Below are 23,848 nucleotides of genomic sequence, written 5' to 3'. Positions count from 1 at the left end.
CATATAAATATTTGAATTACGTAGTTTTCTGTGCAATTAATAATCATTATACATATTAGATCGTACTTCATAAGTAGGTGGTATATTCTGATTTTATATTAAATCCCCAATTTAATATTATAAATTAAATACTGTATACGTAACAATCTTTTGGATATTTATCCAAAAGAGTAACTAAACTATAAAAAACAAATAACTAAAAAAAACAAATAACTCAAATTTATCTTTTCGTTTTGGATTAGGTATATCAATTATAATATCATAAAAAATCTGCTTAAAACTGTTTAAGAAATGATATGAATCGAGTCAAAATTAGTTAGTCTAATCGAGTATGAATTAAACGGACATCACTATTACGTAGCGGCAATCAATACATTTGATTAAACATGACGTATGCAACTCGTTTAGAAATTTTATCATTCATAATATTTATATTTGATTTGTAATAATTATTTTCTTCATATCAAACTACATATAAATGTTATTTTATATAAATTTTATAAATTAAGAAAAACATAAAATTTATTTTGATCACTTGGCTATTTTTTACTTTTACCACCTAAAATTTTTATGACCTATTTTAGCAATTTGTGCATGATTATGATACATCAACATTAGTTCTTTTCTATTAAAATAAAAAGATCAAGTAGACATAATAGTTTTACAATATATTGATTTTAGTCGAATAAATTAATAAACGTTTCATTTAACATTAATTATTATACTAGCAACACTGAAATCATATGACAATCAGTCCTATTTTGTGAATTGTGATCCTTCGGGGTGTAGCGATTCAACAATGGCTCTGTTTTGGATAACTCTGGTCTTATCCATTATTGGTAAGCTTTTTTTTTAATTATTTGGTTTTTAAGTAGGAGAATAAATAATTAACACTTTAATTTTTAAAGGAATAAACGCTGGGGGTGAGTTTAGTGTGCTACACAGCCCGAAATCCTTGAAGTTTTCTGGTGCATCCAAGACGCTGGAGAGTTCAATAAAGGAAGTATTTTCAGCTTCTCTTGGACTCACCGTAGAAGAAGTAAGTATTATTGAACTTGTAATCATTTTAAACTAGTACAAAAAAAGGCACGTGATATAAATTTTATGTGATAATCATATCCATAATCATTCTAAGAAATCATTAAATTAATTATCGTTTCCAGAACTCAGACTGGACGGGACTTTCAATCGTTGATCCATTTGACACCCCAGAAGCCGTCGTCGAAGTGTATATCGATGGAGTATCCTCCCTTGGCAATGCAGTATGTAACTTGAATTACTATTTTGTCTTGTCTTGTCTTGCCCATCGTGTCGTGAATAATATCTATTTGCAATTGTTTTAGGCAGGATTAAAGGCCAAGAGCTACCCTCTTACTGTTGATGAGTATGAGCCAGATACATATGATGCAGTTACTCACAGAATTAAACAGCACTTTACAAATGGAGGCAACAAGCTTGTTAACATAAGATTATCAGAGCCTGATGATGTAAGTATCAATTATTTTTGAATTGTGAATAATATAAATTAGAAGGAATTAGTTCTAAATTTATGCTTGTAGAGTTTTTTTTCTTTCAAATTTATCATGAAATGTATACTTGAAAAATAAAAAGTATCAAGGTTAAACAATTTATCATTTATTACAGTTGATTGCCTACTCTAAAGTATTTGGAGAAATTTCACCACCCAAGGTCGGCAAACAGTTGCTGCAACATCTGAAATATGATAGCTATGAGGAAGATTATCAGTTCCTCTACGAACTTGAGACATTGAAGGCTATCACTGCTAAGGTAATTGTATATTCCATCTGTGAGCACCTTTTAAAAAGTATAGTGGAATAAATATAGCTTTCGGTTTTTAGGTACTACTTGCTATGGCTACTTTTACTATCCCTTTAAATAAAAATTACCCTCATGTGTGATAATGTTAAAATATAAATAACTGTTATCTATCTGGGTTGTTATTATTAAATGAAAAACATTTTTAAATTGAATATAGCTAAAACTGTATAGGTGAGATATGAATAGCATGCAAATACATGTATATTGTGATTATAGTATAATATTTTCCTTTTTTTCCAGATCAATGCTGGTGCCATTTCTGCTGATAATATTATTGACTGCTATAACTTCAGATTCACTTCACTACATGCCTTGTCTGATTTCCATGGACCCAACTCCCTGCAAACCAAAGAAGCCAAGAAACTCTTAGGTAAAACACAATTTATTTTTTTTAATATAAGGATTTGTTTTTTTTTTTTCTTAATTTGTTGCAATAATTTAACCCAATAATTATTATGGTGGAAATGAAATTCCATAGATGTTATGTGCAGGTCTTGGTTCTATTTTGATTGTACAAATATCTGTAATTTTAATAAACTAATCGCGTATTGCGAAACTCCCTCAAATGTCTCAAATAATTTTTAAGTATTACACTAATCCTAAAAATTGTAAAACTTGTTAAAAATGTTGGGAACATGGACGTATAAAAAAAGATGGACGGAGTATCGCCTAAATATTGAGTGAAGCCTAGTAATGGCGCGGCGGCGACACCTCTATGTGTGTGTGCCATGTTGCCATGGCAACACTATGGCAACAGCTGTCCTGATGACAATGGCGGCTGTATTTTTTTTTCTATAAATTTTGCCGTAATAATTTAGCCTTCTAATAATTTTTTTGGGAATTAAATAATTATTTTATCCTCATCATCTCAATAATCATATTATCCTCAGGTGAAGCTCTGGAAGCACTCAGCAATGCGTTCGTAAGAGCGTATGACGGGTCTGTGTTGGTGACCGCTGTGACGACAGACGTGGCTCACACTCGCCGTGCCGTTCGTGCCGCGCCCAATGAGCCCTTGAGACAGGAGCGCCCTGTATGTATAGATATATGTATTTTTTTAATGTTAATAGCAGGCAAACGAGCAGACGGGTCACCTGATGAACGAGCGGTATTTTGCCCTCCCCAGAATACGTAGGGCGGCCTGCCCCCCTAGACGTAATCAATCGTCGTCGTCGTCGTAATCAAACGTCAATCTCATACATTCATAATCTATTCTATTAAACTTTACGCTAATAGAAAGACACTTGGCTAGGGGGGCTGAACAAGGTTCCTCAGGGAAGGATTCAGGGAGAGATATTATTTATAAATACACTTAAAAATGATATTATGGGTTTTTTTCAACTTCACAAAATACTGTTCTTTTCGATTAAATTCTTAAAAGTAAAATATTTGTTGGAAGTTTTCAATGCTGCAAAGATTATTTTCTAATTTTTTCCCTATATCCTAACAGATGGATGAATTTCTGCGAAGTGGTAATTCTTCTCGAAATGTAAGAGATCATTTAATGTTCTGTAAATATGTGTAGATAACGAAGTATTGTAGTGTAGACATAAACTGATTATTTTTTACAGCAGCAATAGTGTGTTAGTTATAGTATTCATCTGATTCAATATGAAATTTATTCTTATTTCAGTATTACAATAGATGTAATTGAAATAGGTACAGACCTATTAAACGTGTGTACTTAGTATAATGATGATTATTTCGTCTACAGGAGGATGACAACTACACAGCCGATTACGCCGCTATCTTCAACATCATCTTGTGGTTCGGCGTTGTATTTGCGTTCACTTTAGTCGCTATTGTATATGCCATCATGGACATGGACCCAGGCAGGGATTCCATCATCTACCGTATGACAAACACAAGAATGAAGAAAGATAATTAAATTAATTAAAGTATTATATTGTGAAGACGAAAGTCCTCATGTGTGCGTGCATAGAAGTGCAATTTTATTTTCCTTAAATGTTCATTTTCCGCTTGGCGGTATTATACGTTCCAATATTGTGCAGGATGTTATAAATTCGCGAAACATATGTAGAGATACTTATTGTTATGTAAGTAAGTGTATAATAGTGTTATTATTTAAATAAATTATGTTCTCCAAAATTTGTTTTTATTTAGTAACAACCTTACCCAACCCAGCAGTACCTTAGCACTAATAATGTATCATCATACCAATACATAATATGTGAATTGAAGCATTTAACAATTTTTTTAATATTTAATTTTTTCTTGAAATATCTTAAAAATTATGGTGTGAAATGAAAGGTCTGTATCGAAAACCAATTCGCTATTCCTATTAATTGTTGGGCAAAGTTAGTAGTTTTATGTTAAAATTGGTCCTCAAATGTCATACATGTACGTACGTATCTCAAAGTTATTATATAAAATAACTAGCTCTCCGCCAGCGGCTTCGCCCGCGTTTAAAAAAAAAACCCGTTCCCGTAGGATTTCCGGGATGAAACCTATCCTATGTCCTTTCTCGGGTATCAAAATATCTCTATATTAAATTTCATGCAAATTGGTTCAGTAGTTAAGGCGTGATTGAGTAACAGACAGACAGACAGAGTTACTTTCGCATATTTTATAATATTAGTATAGATTGGTAAATGGTAAATAATGTGAGAAAAATTTATATGTACCTACTTTCGCCAAGCAAAGAACGTTTAAAAAAACCTTAGTGGTTACCTACTCCTGTATTTTTGATTGATACTAGTATGATAATTTAATTATGGTCTAGGTGACGATTTATTTACAAAGTTTTGTAATATAAAAGTACCTACATGGTCAGTGTTATTTGATTTAAACCAAAAGCTATGTTTCTTTTTCCAATTTTCCTATATAATTCGGAAATTCAAAATACCTATGTAACGCTCAAGGACTGAAATCGCTCATTGAGCAAACAATTAGTACACAACGCACAGAGGTCGTGGCTGATCGGATTTCAATTATTTTTTGTTGTATTTTTCTCTGCTTGGATTGAGATAAGTTAAGAGCAAACAAAAGAGCCGTTCTTCCATACAATCGTAGTCCACTTTTCCTCCCTGGATTGTGCCACTAGAGCAATATATTTTTTACTATTAATCTATGGTAACTTTAGCCTTGTTCCTACGTTTTCCTTATTGTCATATTATCTTAATTATTAAAAAAAGATATGAAACGTAAGAAATAGGACAGATTTTCCGTTATGTTCCGCCTTCCATAAAACTTATTTTTGAACATTAAGTAGGTAACTATATAAAAAAAGCAAAACGTAGGAACATAGCCTATACTTTTCTCTACTATATTATGAAAAAAGTAATTAAATCAGTCCAGTATTGGAGGATGAAACAGGTGACTACGGAACGTCGAATTTGCGTAATTTTCCTAGGTATTTTCGGCCCGTTTCGCATTCTGTGGCATTCTGCAGTTGCCCCTGTCGCGCCCGGGAGGCTTGAGGCATAGCGCGACAGCAATAGATAATAGAAAAACCTAATTTAGAATTCTCTCACTCGTTTTATTGGCTCATAAAGAAAATTTCCCGTCCTTATGGAGCCAGGAGATAGCAGTACGTAAATAAAATGAAACAACTATGTAGTGTTTGTCAGTTTTATTAGTAAAGCACCAAAATAACTTCATCTTATTATCTATACAAATAAAAATGTCAATATAATATAATTGGTTAGAAATATTCAGATGTTATCTTAGTTATAAAAATACAATATTAAACAGTATATAGGCACTTAAACACAGCTAAAGTTATTTATTATTTTAAGAATAACTTATAATTTTTTATTAATCTTATAATTAAATGCAACTTAATTGTAGTCAAATTATAATTAATTAGAGTAGTAAAATATATTTAATCTGTTGTGGTTCAATTAATTGATTACATAATAATAATAATAAAAACGACTCTATAATATACAAAGGATGCATGTATTATGTATGTATTTTTAAATAAAATTTAGGTAAAACAATTTGTGTATATTATATATTTTTTGTAATAATCCTGTATACAGTCTTTTTTCAGTATATATGCAATTTGAAGAAAAATGTAAAAATCACGTACAATATAGTATTTTTATCATTAACTAAACAATACTGAATCTTTAAAAAGGCACTGTGACAAACAAATATTTAGGATATATGCTACAGTCAAAACCCTGAACCAGTCAATATCCTTATTGACGGTTATTAAGGTTATTGACTAAGGGCGTCGGTTAATATCCTTATTGACTGATTTTATCTGTGAAAATCAGTTAATAAGGTTATTGACCGACACCCTTAGTTAATAACCTTATATTGACTGATTTAAAGAGCAGACATTCAATCAATATAGGTTTTAACCAACATACTGAATACATTTTAATACCTAAATCTTTCTGTAATGGGCAAGTAAAACAATAGCGAGTTTTATTTGCCCATTACAGAAAGGTTTAAGTGTCAAATTCGACCCAGTAGGTTAGGTTAGGTTTGAACTGCGACCCTCACGCCAGAACCGACTATTGTTTTACTTGCCCATTATCCCCAAATCAGTTAATAAGGATATTGACCGACGCCCTTAGTCAATAACCTTAATAACCGTCAATAAGGATATTGACTGGTTCAGTGTTTAGACTGTAACATATATACATATTATATTTCCATTTGAGATCTACAACATATAATATCTTAAATTTGAATCGTTTGGCAATGACTGTTTATGATAGCTAAAGTATTTTCCTTTCTTAAAAATGGCACTACACCAGTATTAGTACGAAAGGGTACTTTACTACCGTAGTTCTTTACGTCGATGGACTTTATAGGTATTTGTGTGTGTGAAGGTTGTGCGTAATCAGATTCTAGTTTCTACACATGGTGTAGTATGCAACGTTGGTTTTGTGTATGTATTGTTTGTGTGTGTGTGTGTGACTGTATGAGCGTTTGTGCAGCAGTTGTAGTTTCTGCGTAAAGTGAATGTGCGCACCGTGTAGTGTACGGTACTTATATGCGAAATTTAGTTCTTGCGCATTTTAGTCTGCAGTGATATGTGTGTGAGCGTGCAAATGAGCTTTGTGCGCATGGGTGCCGGTTATGTCCTGTGGATGATGTGTGTGTGCAGCGCCAGCCGCTCGTTGTACTCGTTACTTATGTGTATGTGTACTTGTGTATGGTGTGAAGTGTGTGTGTGTGTGTGTGCAGTTAGTTCCTGTGCATGTTGTAGTGGTACAGCTCGGGCGGGAAGCGCTCGTAGCAGCGGCGGCAAGCAGGCCGCTCGTAGCACACGTAGCACTTGTGTGTGTGTGCGCAGTTAGTTCCTGCGCATGGTGTAGTGGTGCGCGCGGCGTAGGCGGCGGCGTAGCTCGGGCGGGAAGCGCTCGTAGCAGCGGCGGCACGCGGGCCGCTCGTCGTACTCGTAGAACTTGCTACGCGTTGACAGCGCGCTGTCGCACACCGAGCACGCGAAGTGGTGCACACACCACGCCTTGTTCAGCGCTGTGAACACTGCAACAAGACAAAGACATACAACTTATACTAACTGAAAAGTTTGAAATTTACATACAATTTTAAATTACAGATAACAAACATTTTTTTTTAAATAGTTTATTATTAATATAGATATTATTATGATATTATGATTGATTTCACTTACCGTCGCCAGCAATAACCTGGTTGCACACATAACACAAGTTCCCGAACAGCTGATGGTAGTGCTGTTCGCAGTACGCAAGACCCTTTTTCTCATAATGGCGGTGGCCATGGAAAGGCTTCTCGCATTTAGCGCAAACGAAGTGCTGTAAAAAATTGTTTATTTATGTTATAATGGTGTTTAAATTTTTGTTATTTTGTATTAATTATAATTATATCATACCTTTTATACAGGACATATATGTTCATTTAATGAGAACCATACAAGGTTTGGAGAATGTATTTCAGTTCATATAATTATTGTTCGACAGCACAAAAAGATAAAATTATTTAATTAAATTAAATATTCAAAACAATATTACCTCAACATGCCAATGCTTGCCGAGCGCAGTTACAATCCTCTCTTCAATGGGACGGCGACACGCACCGCATATCGGTATTCCCATTTTATCGTGGCAACGCAGGCAGAATAGATTATTCTGAAAGAAAATGAAAAAGTTTTTAAATTGCCGCCAATGAAGTATATTGTAGAGAGCGCAATATTGGTAATAAATGACAAGAACATTTATTTTTCATCATTTGTACTCATCGACCACACAACTTTGTACTATACTCATATTATGAAGTGTGTTTCATTGAATGCGCTAATCTCAGGAACTACAGGTCTCATTAGAAAAATTGCTTCAGTTAGATAGCACTTTTATAAAGCCTTTAACCGCGGCACACAGTGGGTAAAATATTAAGATTATGGTCACAAGAAGAATACTAACCACATCATTAGCAGCGTACCCAGGTCTATTCTTGACCTCTCGAGCGGTGTGATCGAGCTCAACCCCACACGTGGCGCACGTAAAGTGGTACCCGTGGTACACTTCCCCGCGGTAACGTAGCGGCTCACCGTCTATCACACCACTGTATGGACAGTTCTTATTAGAATACATATAGTGTTAACCCATTAAGCCCCAAACGGCCCGATGGGTCCACGACACAATAGATTTTCTATTGTGTCTGTGATTCCGGGAGCTGAGTTATTAATAATATTTATAACTTCACACACCTGGTTTAATAATACATAGACGTCTGTTTAACTATAGGATTTGTACGTCATGCAAATCCTATATCATATAAATTTAATGAATTTGTAATGAAACAAATTCATTTAATTTATTCATTCATTTGGGAAAGACAAATTTACATATGTGAAAATTGAAAACATTAAATAACCCAGCAACATAGGGACAAGAATTTGTACTGATTTATCATGATCCACACATTTCTAGATAGAGTAAATATCTAATAAATATTATAAGACAGGATATCTTTTTTTTTCAGTAAATTGTACTTACTGGCACTTATGGCAAATGTAGTTTTGCAAGCCATCTGCCTTGATGCGTGCATTGCATGTATGGCACAAGGCGCGTCCAGCGTTTTTAATGAAACCGGCATCAGCTAACTCCATGTTACATTCTTCACAGCGGAAACATGCTGGATGCCAGTTGGCATTCATTGCCTTAATGACACGACCAATCACAAATTCGCCTATAAATTACCGTAACTTGTATTAATTGAAAAAAGGAATTGTAACATTGCATTATATATTTTTTGAATCATGCAAACTAATAATATTCAGTACATAGTTTTATATTTATAATAATTTAGTAAATGTGTTATGCTAAAAGTTGATTTAATTTAATAATGTACTTACGGCATTTGCCACAACAGGGTGCAAAGAGCACTTGAAAGTCCCTTTCGCAATATTTCCGTCCTTCAAATTCGTAGTACACTCCATCAGGGAAAACACGAAAACATTGTGCACATCTATTAAAATAAAAGTTACTTCATAAAATTTTAACAGAATTAGACAAAAAATAATTGTAGAGATAACTCAAGAAGAGCTGAATTGATTTCAATGATTTTTAGTCTGATGGATTTTTCCCAGCCCGGATTAAAATAAATACTTGTATGTAGTACTTAAAATAAATTCACTTACACAAAGCAGTTTGTATGCCAAAGTTCACCATTAGAATTAACAATTTTCTCATTTGGCTCAAAACCATCTCCACACCTCGTACAGAACATATTATCAAGTGACATCCTTCCTAAGCTGTAAGGATTAATTATTTATTAAGTATGAAACTAAATAATTATAAATATTATCTGTCAATTTAACATAAATACTTAAATATGAACAAGAAATAAGTTACATAAATTCTCATCCAGCTGAGAATTGCTACAATTGTTCAAAACATATAACTTATTTAAAAAAAAGATCTCAAATCTCTCCATTATTCCAATGCTCACAAAAACGAACAATAAAATGGGAGGTTTTACTTTAATTTAATTTTAGATTTTAACATAATACTATAAATAATGGGAAAATATTAAACAGTTATTATTTGTTATATTTCCTGTTATTTCGCAGATTCCAAAATGAGTCACACAAGGAATAAATTGTAATACATCTAATGGATATTGGATTTAGTTCTTATATAAATCCTAAAAAAATAAATAACATAATTATTAATGAAGAGTTATTGAAGTGAGAAGCTGAATAATTGTGCTAATGTAGCGTATATGTGCTGCTTAAAAGATGTTTTATTAGTCAATATGTAATAATGCATCATCCTTTTAGAAATGAGGTCGAAGCATGGGTGACTTTGTATTTGTAAATATGTAGGTTAAGAACTACTAACATATAATAATATTAAATGCGTTTTAGAATTTGCATGAAGAAACGAATAGTTATGCGTAGGACCACTCCCACATCATTGCTTACCCTGGCATTTTGAATCTTATAAGTAACAAAATTATAGAGCCACTTTCTTAAAGTTTTCTGTCAAAAAAACACTTTCAATAAATTAAAAAACAGTCACCAATTTCTTGAAAAAATAAATAAACATCTGAACAAATGATGTAATGCTAACAAAAATAGATTTGACTATACCAGAAATGAACTCACTTTTGATTCGTATAACTTGAAGCACAAAAACTGTTACATTAGAATATTACATATATTGCAGTATTGAAGTTATATGGCAAAAAAAAATTCAAATAATCTGTAGATTTTTTGATATTAAAATAAAAACAAAAACAGTTGGAAACAGTAACCCACAGCAGCAGGCCAACAGAGAGCAGAGGGGAAAGGCATCAGCGGTCAAGGGGCGAGGGGTATGACAAATTGGTGACAGTCACAGGTCACAGGTGACAGTGGAAATGGCACATTGAGCCGCGTTCAATACATTTATTATAGAATCTACTATTTACTACATTTTACATAAAAATAATTTATTGTCGATCCAAGGTCTTATTAATTTTCTTGTTGATGTGCAATGTTAGTAGAAGTTATGGTGATTAATACACTCCTAGTAAGGAGCGTTTAAATTACTATTTTTCATTAATTATTCATTCATTAAACATATTTTGTGCAATAGACCTTCCCCGTTTTCCAATTACAGCACTAGAGCGCATTATGCGGCATAATGCTAACGTTGAATGTTCCAACTACAGCAACGCTTCGCACAATCGAGCACTAGAAAAAGTAATGCGCGTGAATTGATGCGTGCAATCTCGGAGCAATTATCAAGCCTGGAGAAGTAACAATTAATTGAACAATAAAGCACTAGTTTGGCCTTTTTGGCTTATGGCAAAATGTCATGCGAAAAAAGAGGACAGATATATGTCAGTTCGACAGTTTGAAATGACATGTGGCCATTGAAATTTGTTTTAGTGACCAGTCTGGTCACTAACGCATGGTGATTTTAATTATTGTTTTTGAAGTGAAAAACGTGTTTTCTAGTTTCTTATGTTATTTTCTGAAAAGATAATTTACTAAAGATTACATGGCTTGTGTTGTTCACGGCTGTAAAAGCCGTAGTACTGGGAAATCGGATGAAGATTGGAATTTGTCTTTTCACAGGTTAGTGTTTTGATCAATTTTTTTGTTAATTGTATTATAAATAAGTTAATTTACGTTATTTTCATAATCATCTATGTTTTATCTAACCGTAATCATTGAAATGAAATCATAATCAGCTTAGTTTTTAGAAAAAATGCAAAATATAACTTCCATAGTGTTGTGCAATTATCGATACTTGAGTAGGTACGAAGTACTCCATTGATAATGACTGCTTTAGGTTAGGAGAAAAAAAAAAGGTATTTAAGTATGGATTTTATTGTTATTTGCAGGTTTCTGGCTTGAGAAAAATTAAAAGATGTTTGGGTTAAAGCTATAGCACAGGGAAAATTAGAAGCCTTCAAAACATTCTCGGCCTTGTTCAAATCATTTCGAATCAGACGGGAAGAAAAGTAAAGTGCTTTGCAGAGATGCTGTGCCACAAGTGGTGGCATCTATTTTAAATAATTAATATTGTAATTTGTTAATTAAGTATCGAAATAAAAGGTTATAAATTTTTTTTTTTAAATTTTATTTGTTTTATTTGAAGCAATTTTTCCTGTGGGAATTTTTTACGTGAAAAAATATCAAATGTCCATTCTTATATATTTTTGCTTTTATAATATTAAGTAGTAAGATACGATTATTGATTTGTAAAAAGATCAACCAGGTGGAAGTCAGATTCGCGCACGAAGGGTTCCGTATAATTCTATGAATGAATCTATGAAAACAGGAAAAATACGTACCTTTTTACGAAACAATAAAAAACAACCTAAACCGAAATACCTAATAATATTTTTTTATAAATACCACTACCATACAATGCAAGGCAGTCAATACGCATCGTAAATGAATAATTCCAAATTAAACAAATCTTAAAATTTGGAATTACCTATCCATAATTCAAAATTAAAAGAATCTTAAATTATCTTCAAGCAATTTTATAACTTAATTTTTTTATTTATCGATATTTTAGTATTCGATAAAGTGGCAAGCACTACCTTTTTAGAACAAAAAGTGGCTACATGTGGATTTGAATGCCAAGCCGATAACAGTGTGTTGTCTCTTTCTATCGCATTAATTAGGGTATTGAATAAAAGAGAGCCACTATATAAGAAACGTTCAATTAATTGTTACTTCTCCAGGCTTGTTAATTGCTCCGAGCGTGCAATCGATTTATCGTTAGTAATTATTAATTGTTGGAAAAAAATTTAAAGCTTTCGTTTCATTGTAGTTTTTTCGAAATAATCAAAGTTAATTCAAATTGTGTTAAAAAAAATAAATATAAGTATGGATGAAGGTACAAAATTGAAAAAAATGTTAATGAAATAATCAAAATCCAAATTACTTATAACACATTAAAATAACCGTAAATATTTTTCAACCAATTATTATGTATACCACTTTATTTACACATTAATGAGGTAGACCGGACCCTCAGTGGAGTTTCGTTTGCAAAAATAGCGGACCTAAATCTGACTTCTGATATATATTGTATAGATCCCAGACATCCTATAGACAGATGTTGCCAACCAGTTTTGTGGTCCCCCTCACCCCACCCCCGGTAATTAAATATGGCATACAAAGAAAAAAATAAAAATTTCCAAAACATGCTTTGTGGGGTATCAAATGAAAGAGCTTATTGAGTAGATCACGAATATATAGCATACTATAACATTTCTTACACTTTCTCTAAGATTTTTTAGAAAATTTACGAAAATGCTCCATTTTTGAGTTAACTTTAAACCACTATAGATTGAAAACTCATGAATATATTTTTTAAATTATTATTTTAAATAATTAACAATAGTCCATTGTTTACGATTCAATAGTTCGTACAGTGAAATAGTTGTATGGGGGAGTGGGGGGAGCATTCAAAGATGGCGAGTATATTTTCAAGTTTATGCCAGAAATAAAGGCCTAATACAAAAATATCGGTGTCAGGGCTTAGAATAATTATCTCTGCACTGTGGCAGAACATTCTTGAATCAGCCTCTGTGTGATTAGATTTCAAATCGGTAACTTCAGTGAAAGTTGCGCCGTGCAATTTAAAACATTTTGTGGGGTCATCAAATCCTCATACATATAGCTCACTTATTATGAACTATTGAATCGTAAACAATGAACTATTGTTAATTATTTAAAATAATAATTTAAAAAATATATTCATGAGTTTTCAATCTATAGTGGTTTAAAGTTAACTCAAAAATGGAGCATTTTCGTAAATTTTCTAAAAAATCTTAGAGAAAGTGTAAGAAATGTTATAGTATGCTATATATTCGTGATCTACTCAATAAGCTCTTTCATTTGATACTCCACACGGCATGTTTTGGAAACTTTTATTTTTTTCTTTGTATGCCATATTTAATTACCGGGGTGGGGGGAGGGGGACCACAAAACTGGGTTGGCAACATCTGTCTATAGGATGTCTGGGATCTATACAATATATATCAGAAGTCGTCCGCTATTTTTGCAAACGAACATCTCCTTGGAGCCTGCTCTAAGGTTATTGCTAACTCTATGAATATTTTTTTTTCAACACTGAACTTATATCGCAACCTGCTGGTGCGTTTCACGTTCCAATTAAGCATCAGCATAATTCGGCATTGTGCGGCACTGAGTCGCATTATGCTCTGTAATTGGAAAACGGGGTGGGTGTCTACGGGCGTGGTGAATGGCATAACCTGGCATAAAGTTTTAACCTGTGGTTTTAACGTAATTTTGTTGACATTATTTTGTCAGTTCACAGTTGTCACTGTCATATAAAAATTCGCGCTTTGCGTATCACAGAGCATTGAGCAAGTACTATGTAATATTTGCGTACCTATTGTTTTATTGTTGACAAAAAACTTAAAAACACTTATAAGTTTAATATTAATAAGCCTTTTACATACAAAAGGTTTCACTCCTGCAGTTACACAGTGCAGTTTCATAATTGTGTGTAAAATTAATGAAACTCCTGACTAAAATAAATTAACCAACAGAGCAATGGAAACGGAGGACAACGAATCAAACTTGAGTACATTGAAGGAGATGATTCTAGATGAAGGAAAGTTAGTCACTTATATAACTTTGAGTAAGGACCTTTGCATTCATGTTAATCGCAGCAAATTGTTACTTAAAGATTTTATTGAATCAATTAAACAAGACGACCCAAAACAAGAGTTAAGTGTCAATTATCTGATATCAGGATTAATTGATGATAATAAAGCTAAAGTTTCCGTTTGTCCAAAAGATGAGTTAGAAAAAATGCAGAAAACTTTCAATATAATATTTTTTCAGCATATATACAGTGTTTGTAAAGAAACATCACATGTAGATCCTTCTGCTTACGTTTCTCTCAATAAATATGATGATTTTAATTTATGTTCTGGTGTAATTAGAAATAGCAATTGTATCAAACGGTCTTTTGAGGAAATAAATAACCTTAAAAGTAATAGCCAAGAAGTCATAGTTGACAAAAAACCTATTTTATCACAAAAGAAAAATACTAAAGAGGCAGTACCCAAGGCTGCTAGTGGAAATAAAATAGAAAAGAGTATGAATACTGAATCTAACCATAAGGAAATTAAGAAAGAAGTTATATCCCCTCAAAAAGAAAACATTAACAAACAAATTGTTAGCAAACCTTCTGCTCAGAAAGGAATTGCTGGATTCTTTAATAAGCAAAATGGTATTAATAAAAAGAAAGAACCACCATCAAAACCACCTGTAAAAGTTGAACCAGCTATCATAAAAGAAGAAAATAATGTTGTTGAGAAAATGGAAACAGATGATGTAGAAGTTGAAATTCAAGTTAAGGCAGAGGTGAAGAAAGAAAAAGAAGTAAATGGAAATAATAAAGTCTTGAATCAAATTAAGAAAAATTCTAAAGTTGATAAAAAACGTAAAAGAGTTCTGCGAGTGTCAGACAGTGAAAGTGAAGATGAAAATGATCCATTTGTAGAGGATGATAAAACAAATGAAAAAATTCATGATTCAGATGATGAAATCCCTCCAACACCGGCCGTAAATACTTTAAAGATTACAACTGGAATTGTAAACCCTCGGAAAAAACGAAAAGTTGTTGATAAAACCTATATGAGTGATGATGGTTATGTAGTAACCAAACGTGAAGAAGTCTATGAAAGTTGTTCAGATAGTGAAAATAAAGAAGAGAAAGAACCAGTGAAAAACTCTTTAAAAGAGGAAAAAATTCCATCTGTAAAGGAAAAAAATGAAATTTCACCTAAAGCTAAAGCTAGTGAAACAAAAGCTTCTAAGAAAAAAAAATCACCCCCTCAGAAAGGAAAACAAGCCACATTAATGAATTTCTTTAAAAAGAAATAAGAAATCTAATCATCAGTGTTAATGCATTTTTCACATATTTCAGGGTTATAAATTTGAACAAAATAAAATTATGTTGATAGATTCTTAGAAATCAAGTTGAGTTCAAGGGTTCAATTTTTATTACTTAAATTACTTGTCTCTAATCATGAAATGTTTAATCAGAATTTAACTATAAAACTCATCAAAATATTTTATTCTCATTGACAAGAAGAGAAATAAATACAATAATTTAAAAAAAACGTTTTATTTAATATTTTTTTGAGCCTATTGCAACCATCCAATCTGGATGAACTTGTATATCAACAAGGTAGGAGCACTTTGTATTGTAGGTGGATGTTGAATTTTCTTGATTTGATAATTGCCTGAAAAAGATATAACATATTAATGTAAGCTCTACATATTGTAACAGATATATACTGAAATAAAATATTTAAGTTCACATATTGTTTCAAGGAACAATAATTAGAGAAATTACTGTACATAACTTAGTATCAATTCCTAAATTAAAATTTCTTGCTTTTCTTAATTTATTTACAATCATTTAGAGCTAATTTCTTTCTTGAAATCATACATTACTAGCTGTATAAATTTTACCAATGACAGCTTACATATCTTTTTGTAAAAACGTATACTTACTTATTTTTTAATTGACTGTCCCACATAACTTTTACTATGCCATCCATACCAGTAGAACAGAGAATAGAATTGTCTGTAGTCATATCGCTTAGTTCCGAGGATACTCTATTTGTAAGAGAAGGTTTCCCAACTGCTGACCAATCTAATGATGTCACCTTTCCATAATGGCCTCTATATTCATGAATACATGTACATCCAGCTAAATCCCATATTTTTATTTTTTTATCATCACCTGTAAAAAAGTACGCAAGTTTAGTATGTAGAAAAACGTTAAAAAGAATGTCGTAAGACTTTTACGCTTAGCAACACATTTGGCGATTCATTATCACTACATAGTATAAAGCAGTCGCTTCCCGCATCTGTCCTTATGTCGGCATTTTGATGCTGTTTTTTTCATTATAAAGTGATTCTCGAGGAAGGTTTTAGTATATTATTTCGGGTTTAGCTAGTTATTATGATATACCAGCGCTGGCGAGGTGCGTGCCGGCGGGCGAGAAGGCGAGCGCGCGCACGGGCCCGCGGTGAGAGCACAGCACGCGCACGAGCCGCGCGTCGCACACGCTCCACAGCCGCACGCTGCGGTCCGCGCCGCCGCTCGCTATGTACGCTTCGTTCGGGTGGAACTTTACGCACTGCACATTTGAATATGTTATGAAAATATATGGGGTTTGTTGGTATATTTTTTACAGTAATAAATTTTACAGTGTTTGAATTAGCCCATCATCATGTTGGATGGATTTACATGTATTGACATATTATGAAAATGGACAGGGTTTACTGAAATAGCATTCATAACTAAACAATTATTAATTTTACAGTATTCGAATTCAACCACCATCTTTTATAATGAAGAACATTATATATTTATCTGAAGTTAATTTAAATAATAAATTAATTGAACAAGCAATTGGTTTCCACTTTATACTTATGAAAAAGAAATAATGGAAGGAAATACTTACTGTGACATCAGACATGTGGCCGATAAAAACTCTAATAGGAAATGTCCTATCAAGAGACCATAATTTAGCTGTTCGGTCATGGGACCCTGTTACTATAAATAGACCATTTTTCGATACATCCAGGCACCAAATTGGATAGTTGTGGCCTCTGAAAAATTTTCATATTATAGTTTAAATTTATGAATGAAATAATTATTTTTCATATACATAGGTACCAATAATGATTATTTAAAAAGAAAGATTACCTATATATAGAAGCACATGAGTAGTCTGATATTCGCCACGCTCTCATAGTATTGTCATGTGAAGCTGATAGAACTAATTCCTCTCTAGACAATATACTGACAGCTTGTATTGGGCCGGAATGTCCTCTTAGCGGTACTCCTGTTCCTATTTGTCTATAAAACAAAGATAAGTACACTTTTCGTAAAGTTTATTCTAAACCTTTTAAAGGATAACACCAGTAAACGTTACTAACTAACTAACATAGCTTCTAGCCAATATATTTGGTATATTTCTTAACTTGCAAAAATTACTTTCAAATCTATTAAAAACATTTTTATCGAATTTCAATAATAATAATTAGTTGTTATGTATACCTCGTATTATCAGGAATATCTTCAGGTTCAATTGGTACACTGCATGCAAGTTCAAACTCGGAAATATTTTTATTGACACGTCTATTAATATTATTTTGTCCAAGATCCCACAATCGAATTTCGGAATTACTAAATCCACCGCATAATACATTACAATACTGGTCCGTTTTCGCGCAAATCAAACTGTAAAAAATAAAAATGTATTAAGTAAACGTAAGTATAAAATCCCAAAAATATATTTCACAATTATTATAAATAACAAAATCTGAAAGAAAAACCATTTCCAAATCCTTTTATTTCCATTGAATTTATAAATTTTTCACAATATTAATCTTCATAGAAACTTTATTTTGGGGAGGTCAAAAATGTTGCTTATAAATTAAAAAAATTGGTTGTTTGTAAAGTAGGTTTACGATCGAGATGTTTACGTGATAACGTCTTATTGGTGGCAGCGCTCGAGATGAGACGGGAGATCGGTCCGTCTCTCTCTCTCATTATACCTGCGATCGCGCTCGTGAGGTTTTGGTGTGACACAAGTTTCTGAACATGTCACCCGGCTAAAACGATTTTAAAACGTTATCACGTCAAAATTAATTGATATCTTACTTGGTATCAGGTGCACCTATTTTGTACAATTTAAGTGGAACCAAAGAATCTCGTACACTTTTAATGGCGTCCTGAAGATCTCGTAGTTCCTTATCCACTGATTGATATTCTGCATGCCCATTGCATTTAGAAAATATGTCCGATGTATCTTAAAAAAGTCACATTTTATTATATTAGCTTATAAGCATGATATTATTAATAATAATAACTTGAAAAATGTAAAATAAATAAAGCATAAAGACAGACAAATAAATAAATTACCATTTTTGTCATTTATATTGAAATCAAAATTTTTTGAGTTTTCCTTTGATTCGTCTTCTTCTTCATCCTCCTGTTTATGGAATATTTGCGATTAAATTAAATAAAATTAATATTCAATTAAAAATTGAATATATTTTTATAGATTAAGTGATATTTTCATAAGGCTTAAGATTACACAAATAAATAGGTGCTGACATGTAATGATGAGAATAAAAAATTCCAAATTGTGTATTTTGTATATTGCACAAAACTAAGTTAACAGATTTGTTTGTAATTTTTATACTTACAGCATTATTTTTACTATTTTCTCCATTAACATCTATGTGAAACCAAGTCTGTAAGACCTGTATTAGTAGTACATGGCCATGTTTCGCTAAGTATGCTTTTAGTACATTCAGTGAATCTTGTGAGAGGCACATGTCAAATTTACAAGACCTAAAATATTCAACAATTAGAATAAAAAAATTAAATATTTTACAATTAATAAGTTGTTATATATAAGGTTTATTTTAAGAATGGTTTGCTAGTAGCAATTGCCAATAAAAGGATTATCAATCTAATTAAAGTAGTAATAGTTTTTGGGTACAAACAAACAAAAATATCCTTAGGTTCATAAATATGATAAGATCTATTAAAAAAAATTTATATATACATATATAATATATTAAATATATATAACACACTATACACATATTAAGTAATCTTCATTTGTACCTGAATGCAGCAATTGTTGGCCTTGTCTCTATTTCTTGTAAAGTATATACAGATCCAATATCTTCCAGTAACTGATTCATATAATCTTTTTCAGGAGTTTCATTATCTATTGTGCCATTTTGGAGGGAATTAAACAGCTGTTCTAGGCTGTTAGGTCTATATAAAGCAGAGGGAAGATTTCCATCTATCGGCTGATGGTAAGATAGGTCCTTCTGAGGAAGTGTCACCGAGTGCCTCTTGAGAAACATTTGAGCAGGTCCTCCATGACCTCCTCTTAACATTTCCAAATAGAGATGACATAAAAGTGGTGTTAATAAACCAAGCAACTCATTTTTTACCTTTTCTATTTTCAAATCTTTTATAAAGTTAAATAATCTGAAATACAACATTATGATATTAAACAAAATTAATTAATTTATATTGTAGATTAAAAAGTGAACAAAAAAAAATATATTACACAAATATATACATTGTTTAATAAAGTGTGATAAATTTACCTGGTGTATTGTGTGTCATATTGCCCTGGGTCATTATTGATACATGAAAACAAAATAGAATTGGCACGGCTAGATTCACATTGTACTATAGTAGCTACAGCCATTTCTTCAGCACTTTGGCTTACTGTATTATTGCTATTAAATACATCAATATCCTTAAAAATATGAAATGATCAAAAAAAGACTTATGAATAAGCAACACTCATCAGATTTTTATCACTTTATGTAGGTATTGGGTATACTTACAGGGTAATTTCGTCTTTCTAAGTAGGATGTAACAACAGCTTTAACTGCATCATTTTTATTTCTTTTCATTGATAATTTTCAGGAGCTTGTCTTAACCTTAGCGTTTAAACCGCGCTTTTTTGTAGTCAACCTATATACTTTCATACAATAAATAAATAGAAAATTATTGAATGAACAACATAAAATAGATAAATTTAGTTTTAGGGGGTACTGTATTGTATAATAAATATTTTTAATAAATACCAATGCAAGATACAACAATCATACGTCAAAACTGTTAACTGACAGCACACTGACATATTACTTGCTCTGTGACACTGACACTGACACCTTCAAGTTTTTTTTCTCATCTATGTCAATAAGACTGAACTATTTGCCAGATTTCAAGTGGCCCAGACAAGAATCTGTGAATTTTTGAAGTGAAACTTCTTTATCGGCGTTGGAAAAAAATTTAGTGTAACATTTTTCCGTTACGCGCCATCTTGTTTTTATCCGTACCACGCGTGATTCAACGTATTTCTGTAAAGTTGCATATAGTAAATTATTTTTTGAAAAATAAGGTCATAAAGAAGTTTCACTTCTTACGTGTGTACACTAGTACACGCACACATTTTTTTTAAAAAGGATACCTTGCACCACAGCCTTGCACTGTGGTTATGCACGTGCAATTTTGTCCCTGCGCTAAATCTTAATCACAGATCTTAATATAGATTTTTGAAAACGATAGGCCCACTAGCAATTTTTTTTTAATGTTGTAAATGCAATGTTCCATTGCTAAAATTAAACCTTTTTGTACCTATACTCCGTGGTTCCACCGGCTTCTTTGCACTGTGTAGTACCAAGGGCTCCTGGATTCGACTTCCGGTGGGGACCAACGAAAAAAATATCTCGATCTGGTAGGACACAGAAGGCTGATATCCAACTAATAGTCCCTAAAGTAAATCGATCAGCGAAAAAGATGCATTAAATAAAGCATAGGTATAAATTTTTGTACGACGTAATGTAGGGACGTAATACGATGAAAAAATATTATAGGAAAAGTTCAAACTTGTTTACTTAGGCTTATGATCTCTATTTCGTTCCTAAATCCGACCCTGCTCAGAAGTTATAAGCACCCACACTCAACACTGTTTTTAAGACCACGTTGAGTATGAGTAGTGTGAGAATTAGTACTATCCTAATGATCATTTCGTAAAGTAGTGCGTATAGATCAAATAGACCAAATAGACTAGTAAAATGTTGCTTCGAATTCATATCACTTGTTTAATTTTATTATGTACACACTTCGCATCTGGGACAATTCAATCATTAAATTCTATATTATTCAACGAGAATTATGAATTTATTGATTTGACCTATTCCTTCGATAAGACTTCAATGTATTGGCCCGGTGCGCAAAAGTTTGATTTTATAAATCAAAAAATTGTCGAATTAGGCGATGGAACACAGTAAGTAATGTATTCTTTAAGTAATTTACCTATGAATACGTATTACGTATAGCATTTTCAGTTAATGTTTCACATTTTATTATTAAGTTGTCCTTTGCAAATCTCATAACCATATTTATTTGATGGTTTCATTAAAATATAAAGAGCTAAATTAATATCTTTTTTATACAGGTATGCTCTCAATGATTTTGCTACATCTGAACACACAGGCACCCATGTTGATGCTCCATATCACTTTAATGAACATGGGCAATTTGTTGCAGATATTCCATTGGAGAAACTCATTGTACCACGTGAGTGATATACTATACGATAATATACGAAATTATCCATTATAATGTCCATGCAAATTGATTCTGTCAGCTAGCGGAATCGTAGCTGCTTCTAAAGAAATTTCCCAGTTCTATTAATATGAGCAAGGTCAAAATTGAACACAATGAATACGAGGGTATCGTTCATTTCATATTATGAATGAACGGGCGTTACGGTTGTAGGACTATTATTTAAATTTAAATTTTAAACTTATTGTATTGACATATTATGCCTATCTATTATTTGTAATTAGATAATATTATGTACTTCAAAACAAAGTCTACAATCGCGCTGGTTTGTTTGGATAAACCCAAAAAGTACCTACCTACCTAATTAACAGATTTTTGTAAGTACATACTTACGATGTTACGTGCTTTCTATGAATAAATAGATACATTGATTGATTCACGAGAAAAGTCGTCCAAAACTTTTGTATTAAAAAAAACCGCGGAAAGCAATCTACATCGATTATATTATCGATACAGCATTATTTTTTTTCTTAAAAAAATCTTTAAATCATACAATACAAATTAACATCTTAAGACTTTATCACATCTAATAACATCAATACATATAATAAAATCGCGCCCGTGAATAAACTCAAGCGTGCTGGCAATGTTACAAAGTGTAGTCTTGCACTTTGTGCAACCGACGCGAGGTGGATCGGAATTCGGAAGTGACCAATTAAACTTGATAATGCTGCATATTGACGTTCCACGAGGAGCTGGCTAGCGCAAATTTTATCAATCATTTCTTCCGGGCTGATAATAACTTGTACAATGGTTAAGATTAGGGTATCAATAAGCATATTTTTTTCAGTCGGTCAAGGTTTTTGGAGATAATCATAAAAACTAAATATAATGGAAAAAATAATTCCTTATTGTATGTAAGTAGAACAATTTAAACAAACAAACAATTCAATTTGTTTGAAATCAATAAACCAAAAAAACAACACTGTACCGACATAAAATATGAGTATAATTATAATAACTATTTTTTTTTATTTTACAGTGATTATTGCCGACCTAAGTTCCATAGTCAACGACGACCCCAATTTCGTTGTACAAAAACATCACTTGGACTATATGATAAACGATAACTTTGGAAAGCCGTGTTTGATTGTTTTTAAATTCGGCTGGAGTAAATTTATTAACGACAGAAACAAATACCTTGGCCTAGGAGCCAACAAAACACTTAATTTTCCAGGTTTTTTTATAATTATATATATAAAATTTCTTAAGATTATTAAAATAATTTATGGAAAGACTTCACTAATGATAATATGTGAAGACGTTATTACATCAAGGTACCGGAGTACTCGTCATAAATAGGGCTATTATAATTTATAGGTCTATTCCTTTCAGGCTTAAGTGGCGAGGTAATGGAATGGATAACGACCTCCTATAAAAAAGTCGTCGGAATTGGTGTTGACGTTTCATCTGTAGACCCTGGTTCGAGCAAAAATTTTACAGCCCATAAAATAGCTGCGGCTGCGGGATTATACAATATTGAGAATGTTAATCTATCCAGATCCATTCCAGGTATTTCTATAACGACAATATTTATTACTTTTACTCAATTATAAGCTCAAATTCTATTATCTAGTAGTAACATTTGAATTTCGTTTTCAGAATATGGCTGTACTGCATTAGTAATGCCAATGAAAATCTCGAAAGGGACTGGTGGGCCAGTGCGATTCGTAGCAGTTTGTCCAAAAGAAACTACAGAATTATAAATTATTACATTACGTTAAATAAAATGAATAATACTTTATACTAATATGTAGTATGTATATCTAAATGTTTATCAGACAGTTATCGTACAATAAATAGATAACCTTTCGTTGTTTGTTGCTGTTTGTTTAGTTCCAAGATTGAAAATTACATTTCAATCGTTT

The 23,848-nt window shown here is 32.1% G+C and overlaps 5 protein-coding genes across 8 annotated transcripts; 3 read left to right on the top strand and 2 right to left on the bottom strand.

Moving 5' to 3' along the window:
* Positions 1 to 724: 724 nt before the first annotated feature.
* ATP6AP2 (ATPase H(+)-transporting accessory protein 2) lies at positions 725 to 3,948 on the top strand. Its single transcript, XM_090101908.1, has 8 exons — positions 725 to 839; positions 909 to 1,039; positions 1,164 to 1,262; positions 1,344 to 1,487; positions 1,645 to 1,788; positions 2,080 to 2,209; positions 2,730 to 2,872; positions 3,554 to 3,948. Exons 1-8 carry the CDS (start codon positions 800 to 802, stop codon positions 3,725 to 3,727), a joined length of 1,005 nt encoding a protein of 334 aa, XP_089958034.1. The 5' UTR covers positions 725 to 799; the 3' UTR covers positions 3,728 to 3,948.
* A 1,468-nt stretch (positions 3,949 to 5,416) lies between these two features.
* On the bottom strand, positions 5,417 to 10,615 carry stck (LIM zinc finger domain containing stck). 2 transcript variants are annotated; one of them, XM_090101905.1, is made up of 9 exons: positions 10,412 to 10,615; positions 10,229 to 10,285; positions 9,443 to 9,556; positions 9,158 to 9,270; positions 8,799 to 8,991; positions 8,223 to 8,364; positions 7,815 to 7,931; positions 7,457 to 7,598; positions 5,417 to 7,308 (listed from the first exon to the last, which is right to left on the bottom strand). In XM_090101905.1, the coding sequence occupies exons 2-9, from the start codon at positions 10,234 to 10,236 to the stop codon at positions 7,115 to 7,117; spliced, it is 1,023 nt and encodes a 340-aa protein (XP_089958031.1). In that variant the 5' UTR covers positions 10,237 to 10,285; positions 10,412 to 10,615; the 3' UTR covers positions 5,417 to 7,114. The 2 variants fall into 2 exon arrangements, with proteins under 2 accessions (XP_089958031.1, XP_089958032.1); XM_090101906.1 differs by lacking the exon at positions 10,229 to 10,285 and having other exon boundaries at positions 10,412 to 10,614.
* Positions 10,616 to 14,114: 3,499 nt separating this feature from the next.
* Positions 14,115 to 15,880, top strand: LOC149908439 (uncharacterized). The gene has a single exon (XM_090101902.1). It carries the CDS (start codon positions 14,333 to 14,335, stop codon positions 15,671 to 15,673), a length of 1,341 nt encoding a protein of 446 aa, XP_089958028.1. The 5' UTR covers positions 14,115 to 14,332; the 3' UTR covers positions 15,674 to 15,880.
* A 21-nt stretch (positions 15,881 to 15,901) lies between these two features.
* Positions 15,902 to 20,471, bottom strand: wda (will decrease acetylation). 2 transcript variants are annotated; one of them, XM_090101900.1, is made up of 12 exons: positions 20,192 to 20,471; positions 19,946 to 20,100; positions 19,449 to 19,823; positions 19,022 to 19,169; positions 18,735 to 18,804; positions 18,474 to 18,621; positions 17,868 to 18,050; positions 17,514 to 17,666; positions 17,269 to 17,416; positions 16,773 to 16,941; positions 16,310 to 16,541; positions 15,902 to 16,035 (listed from the first exon to the last, which is right to left on the bottom strand). In XM_090101900.1, exons 1-12 carry the CDS (start codon positions 20,258 to 20,260, stop codon positions 15,921 to 15,923), a joined length of 1,965 nt encoding a protein of 654 aa, XP_089958026.1. In that variant the 5' UTR covers positions 20,261 to 20,471; the 3' UTR covers positions 15,902 to 15,920. The 2 variants fall into 2 exon arrangements, with proteins under 2 accessions (XP_089958026.1, XP_089958027.1); XM_090101901.1 differs by having other exon boundaries at positions 19,946 to 20,080.
* A 761-nt stretch (positions 20,472 to 21,232) lies between these two features.
* Positions 21,233 to 23,799, top strand: LOC149908437 (uncharacterized). Of its 2 annotated transcripts, none has more exons than XM_090101904.1 (5): positions 21,233 to 21,639; positions 21,811 to 21,932; positions 22,963 to 23,157; positions 23,316 to 23,492; positions 23,560 to 23,799. In XM_090101904.1, exons 1-5 carry the CDS (start codon positions 21,428 to 21,430, stop codon positions 23,601 to 23,603), a joined length of 750 nt encoding a protein of 249 aa, XP_089958030.1. In that variant the 5' UTR covers positions 21,233 to 21,427; the 3' UTR covers positions 23,604 to 23,799. The 2 variants fall into 2 exon arrangements, with proteins under 2 accessions (XP_089958030.1, XP_089958029.1); XM_090101903.1 differs by having other exon boundaries at positions 21,270 to 21,639; positions 23,583 to 23,799.
* Positions 23,800 to 23,848: the final 49 nt, after the last annotated feature.

Source organism: Colias eurytheme, chromosome 5 (genome assembly GCF_061535395.1).
Source record: "Colias eurytheme isolate Ceu_HAF_F1 chromosome 5, ilColEury1 Martin Lab GWU primary, whole genome shotgun sequence".
Taxonomy (NCBI): Eukaryota; Metazoa; Arthropoda; class Insecta; order Lepidoptera; family Pieridae; genus Colias; species Colias eurytheme.
Note: the sequence above shows the minus strand (reverse complement) of the source record. Positions and strands in the feature narration are given on the sequence as shown.

Bases quoted from the DNA above. Each gene is read 5' to 3' on its own strand.
- stck (XM_090101905.1), bottom strand. The intron at 7,932-8,222 runs GTTAGTATTCTT...ATTTTCTTTCAG, and splicing joins GGTACGCTGCTAATGATGTG to AATAATCTATTCTGCCTGCG. The intron at 7,309-7,456 runs GTAAGTGAAATC...GTCTTGTTGCAG, and splicing joins CCAGGTTATTGCTGGCGACG to TGTTCACAGCGCTGAACAAG.
- LOC149908437 (XM_090101903.1), top strand. From the start codon at position 21,428: ATGTTGCTTCGAATTCATATCACTTGTTTAATTTTATTATGTACACAC. The intron at 21,640-21,810 runs GTAAGTAATGTA...TTTTTTATACAG, and splicing joins GAATTAGGCGATGGAACACA to GTATGCTCTCAATGATTTTG. The intron at 23,158-23,315 runs GTTTTTTTATAA...TATTCCTTTCAG, and splicing joins CAAAACACTTAATTTTCCAG to GCTTAAGTGGCGAGGTAATG.
- ATP6AP2 (XM_090101908.1), top strand. From the start codon at position 800: ATGGCTCTGTTTTGGATAACTCTGGTCTTATCCATTATTG. The intron at 1,263-1,343 runs GTATGTAACTTG...CAATTGTTTTAG, and splicing joins TATCCTCCCTTGGCAATGCA to GCAGGATTAAAGGCCAAGAG. The intron at 2,210-2,729 runs GTAAAACACAAT...TATTATCCTCAG, and splicing joins AGAAGCCAAGAAACTCTTAG to GTGAAGCTCTGGAAGCACTC.
- LOC149908439 (XM_090101902.1), top strand. From the start codon at position 14,333: ATGGAAACGGAGGACAACGAATCAAACTTGAGTACATTGAAGGAGATG.
- wda (XM_090101900.1), bottom strand. From the start codon at position 20,260: ATGAAAAGAAATAAAAATGATGCAGTTAAAGCTGTTGTTACATCCTAC. The intron at 20,101-20,191 runs GTAAGTATACCC...CATATTTTTAAG, and splicing joins TAGAAAGACGAAATTACCCT to GATATTGATGTATTTAATAG. The intron at 18,805-19,021 runs GTAAGTATAAAA...TTCCATAAACAG, and splicing joins AAAATAGTAAAAATAATGCT to GAGGATGAAGAAGAAGACGA.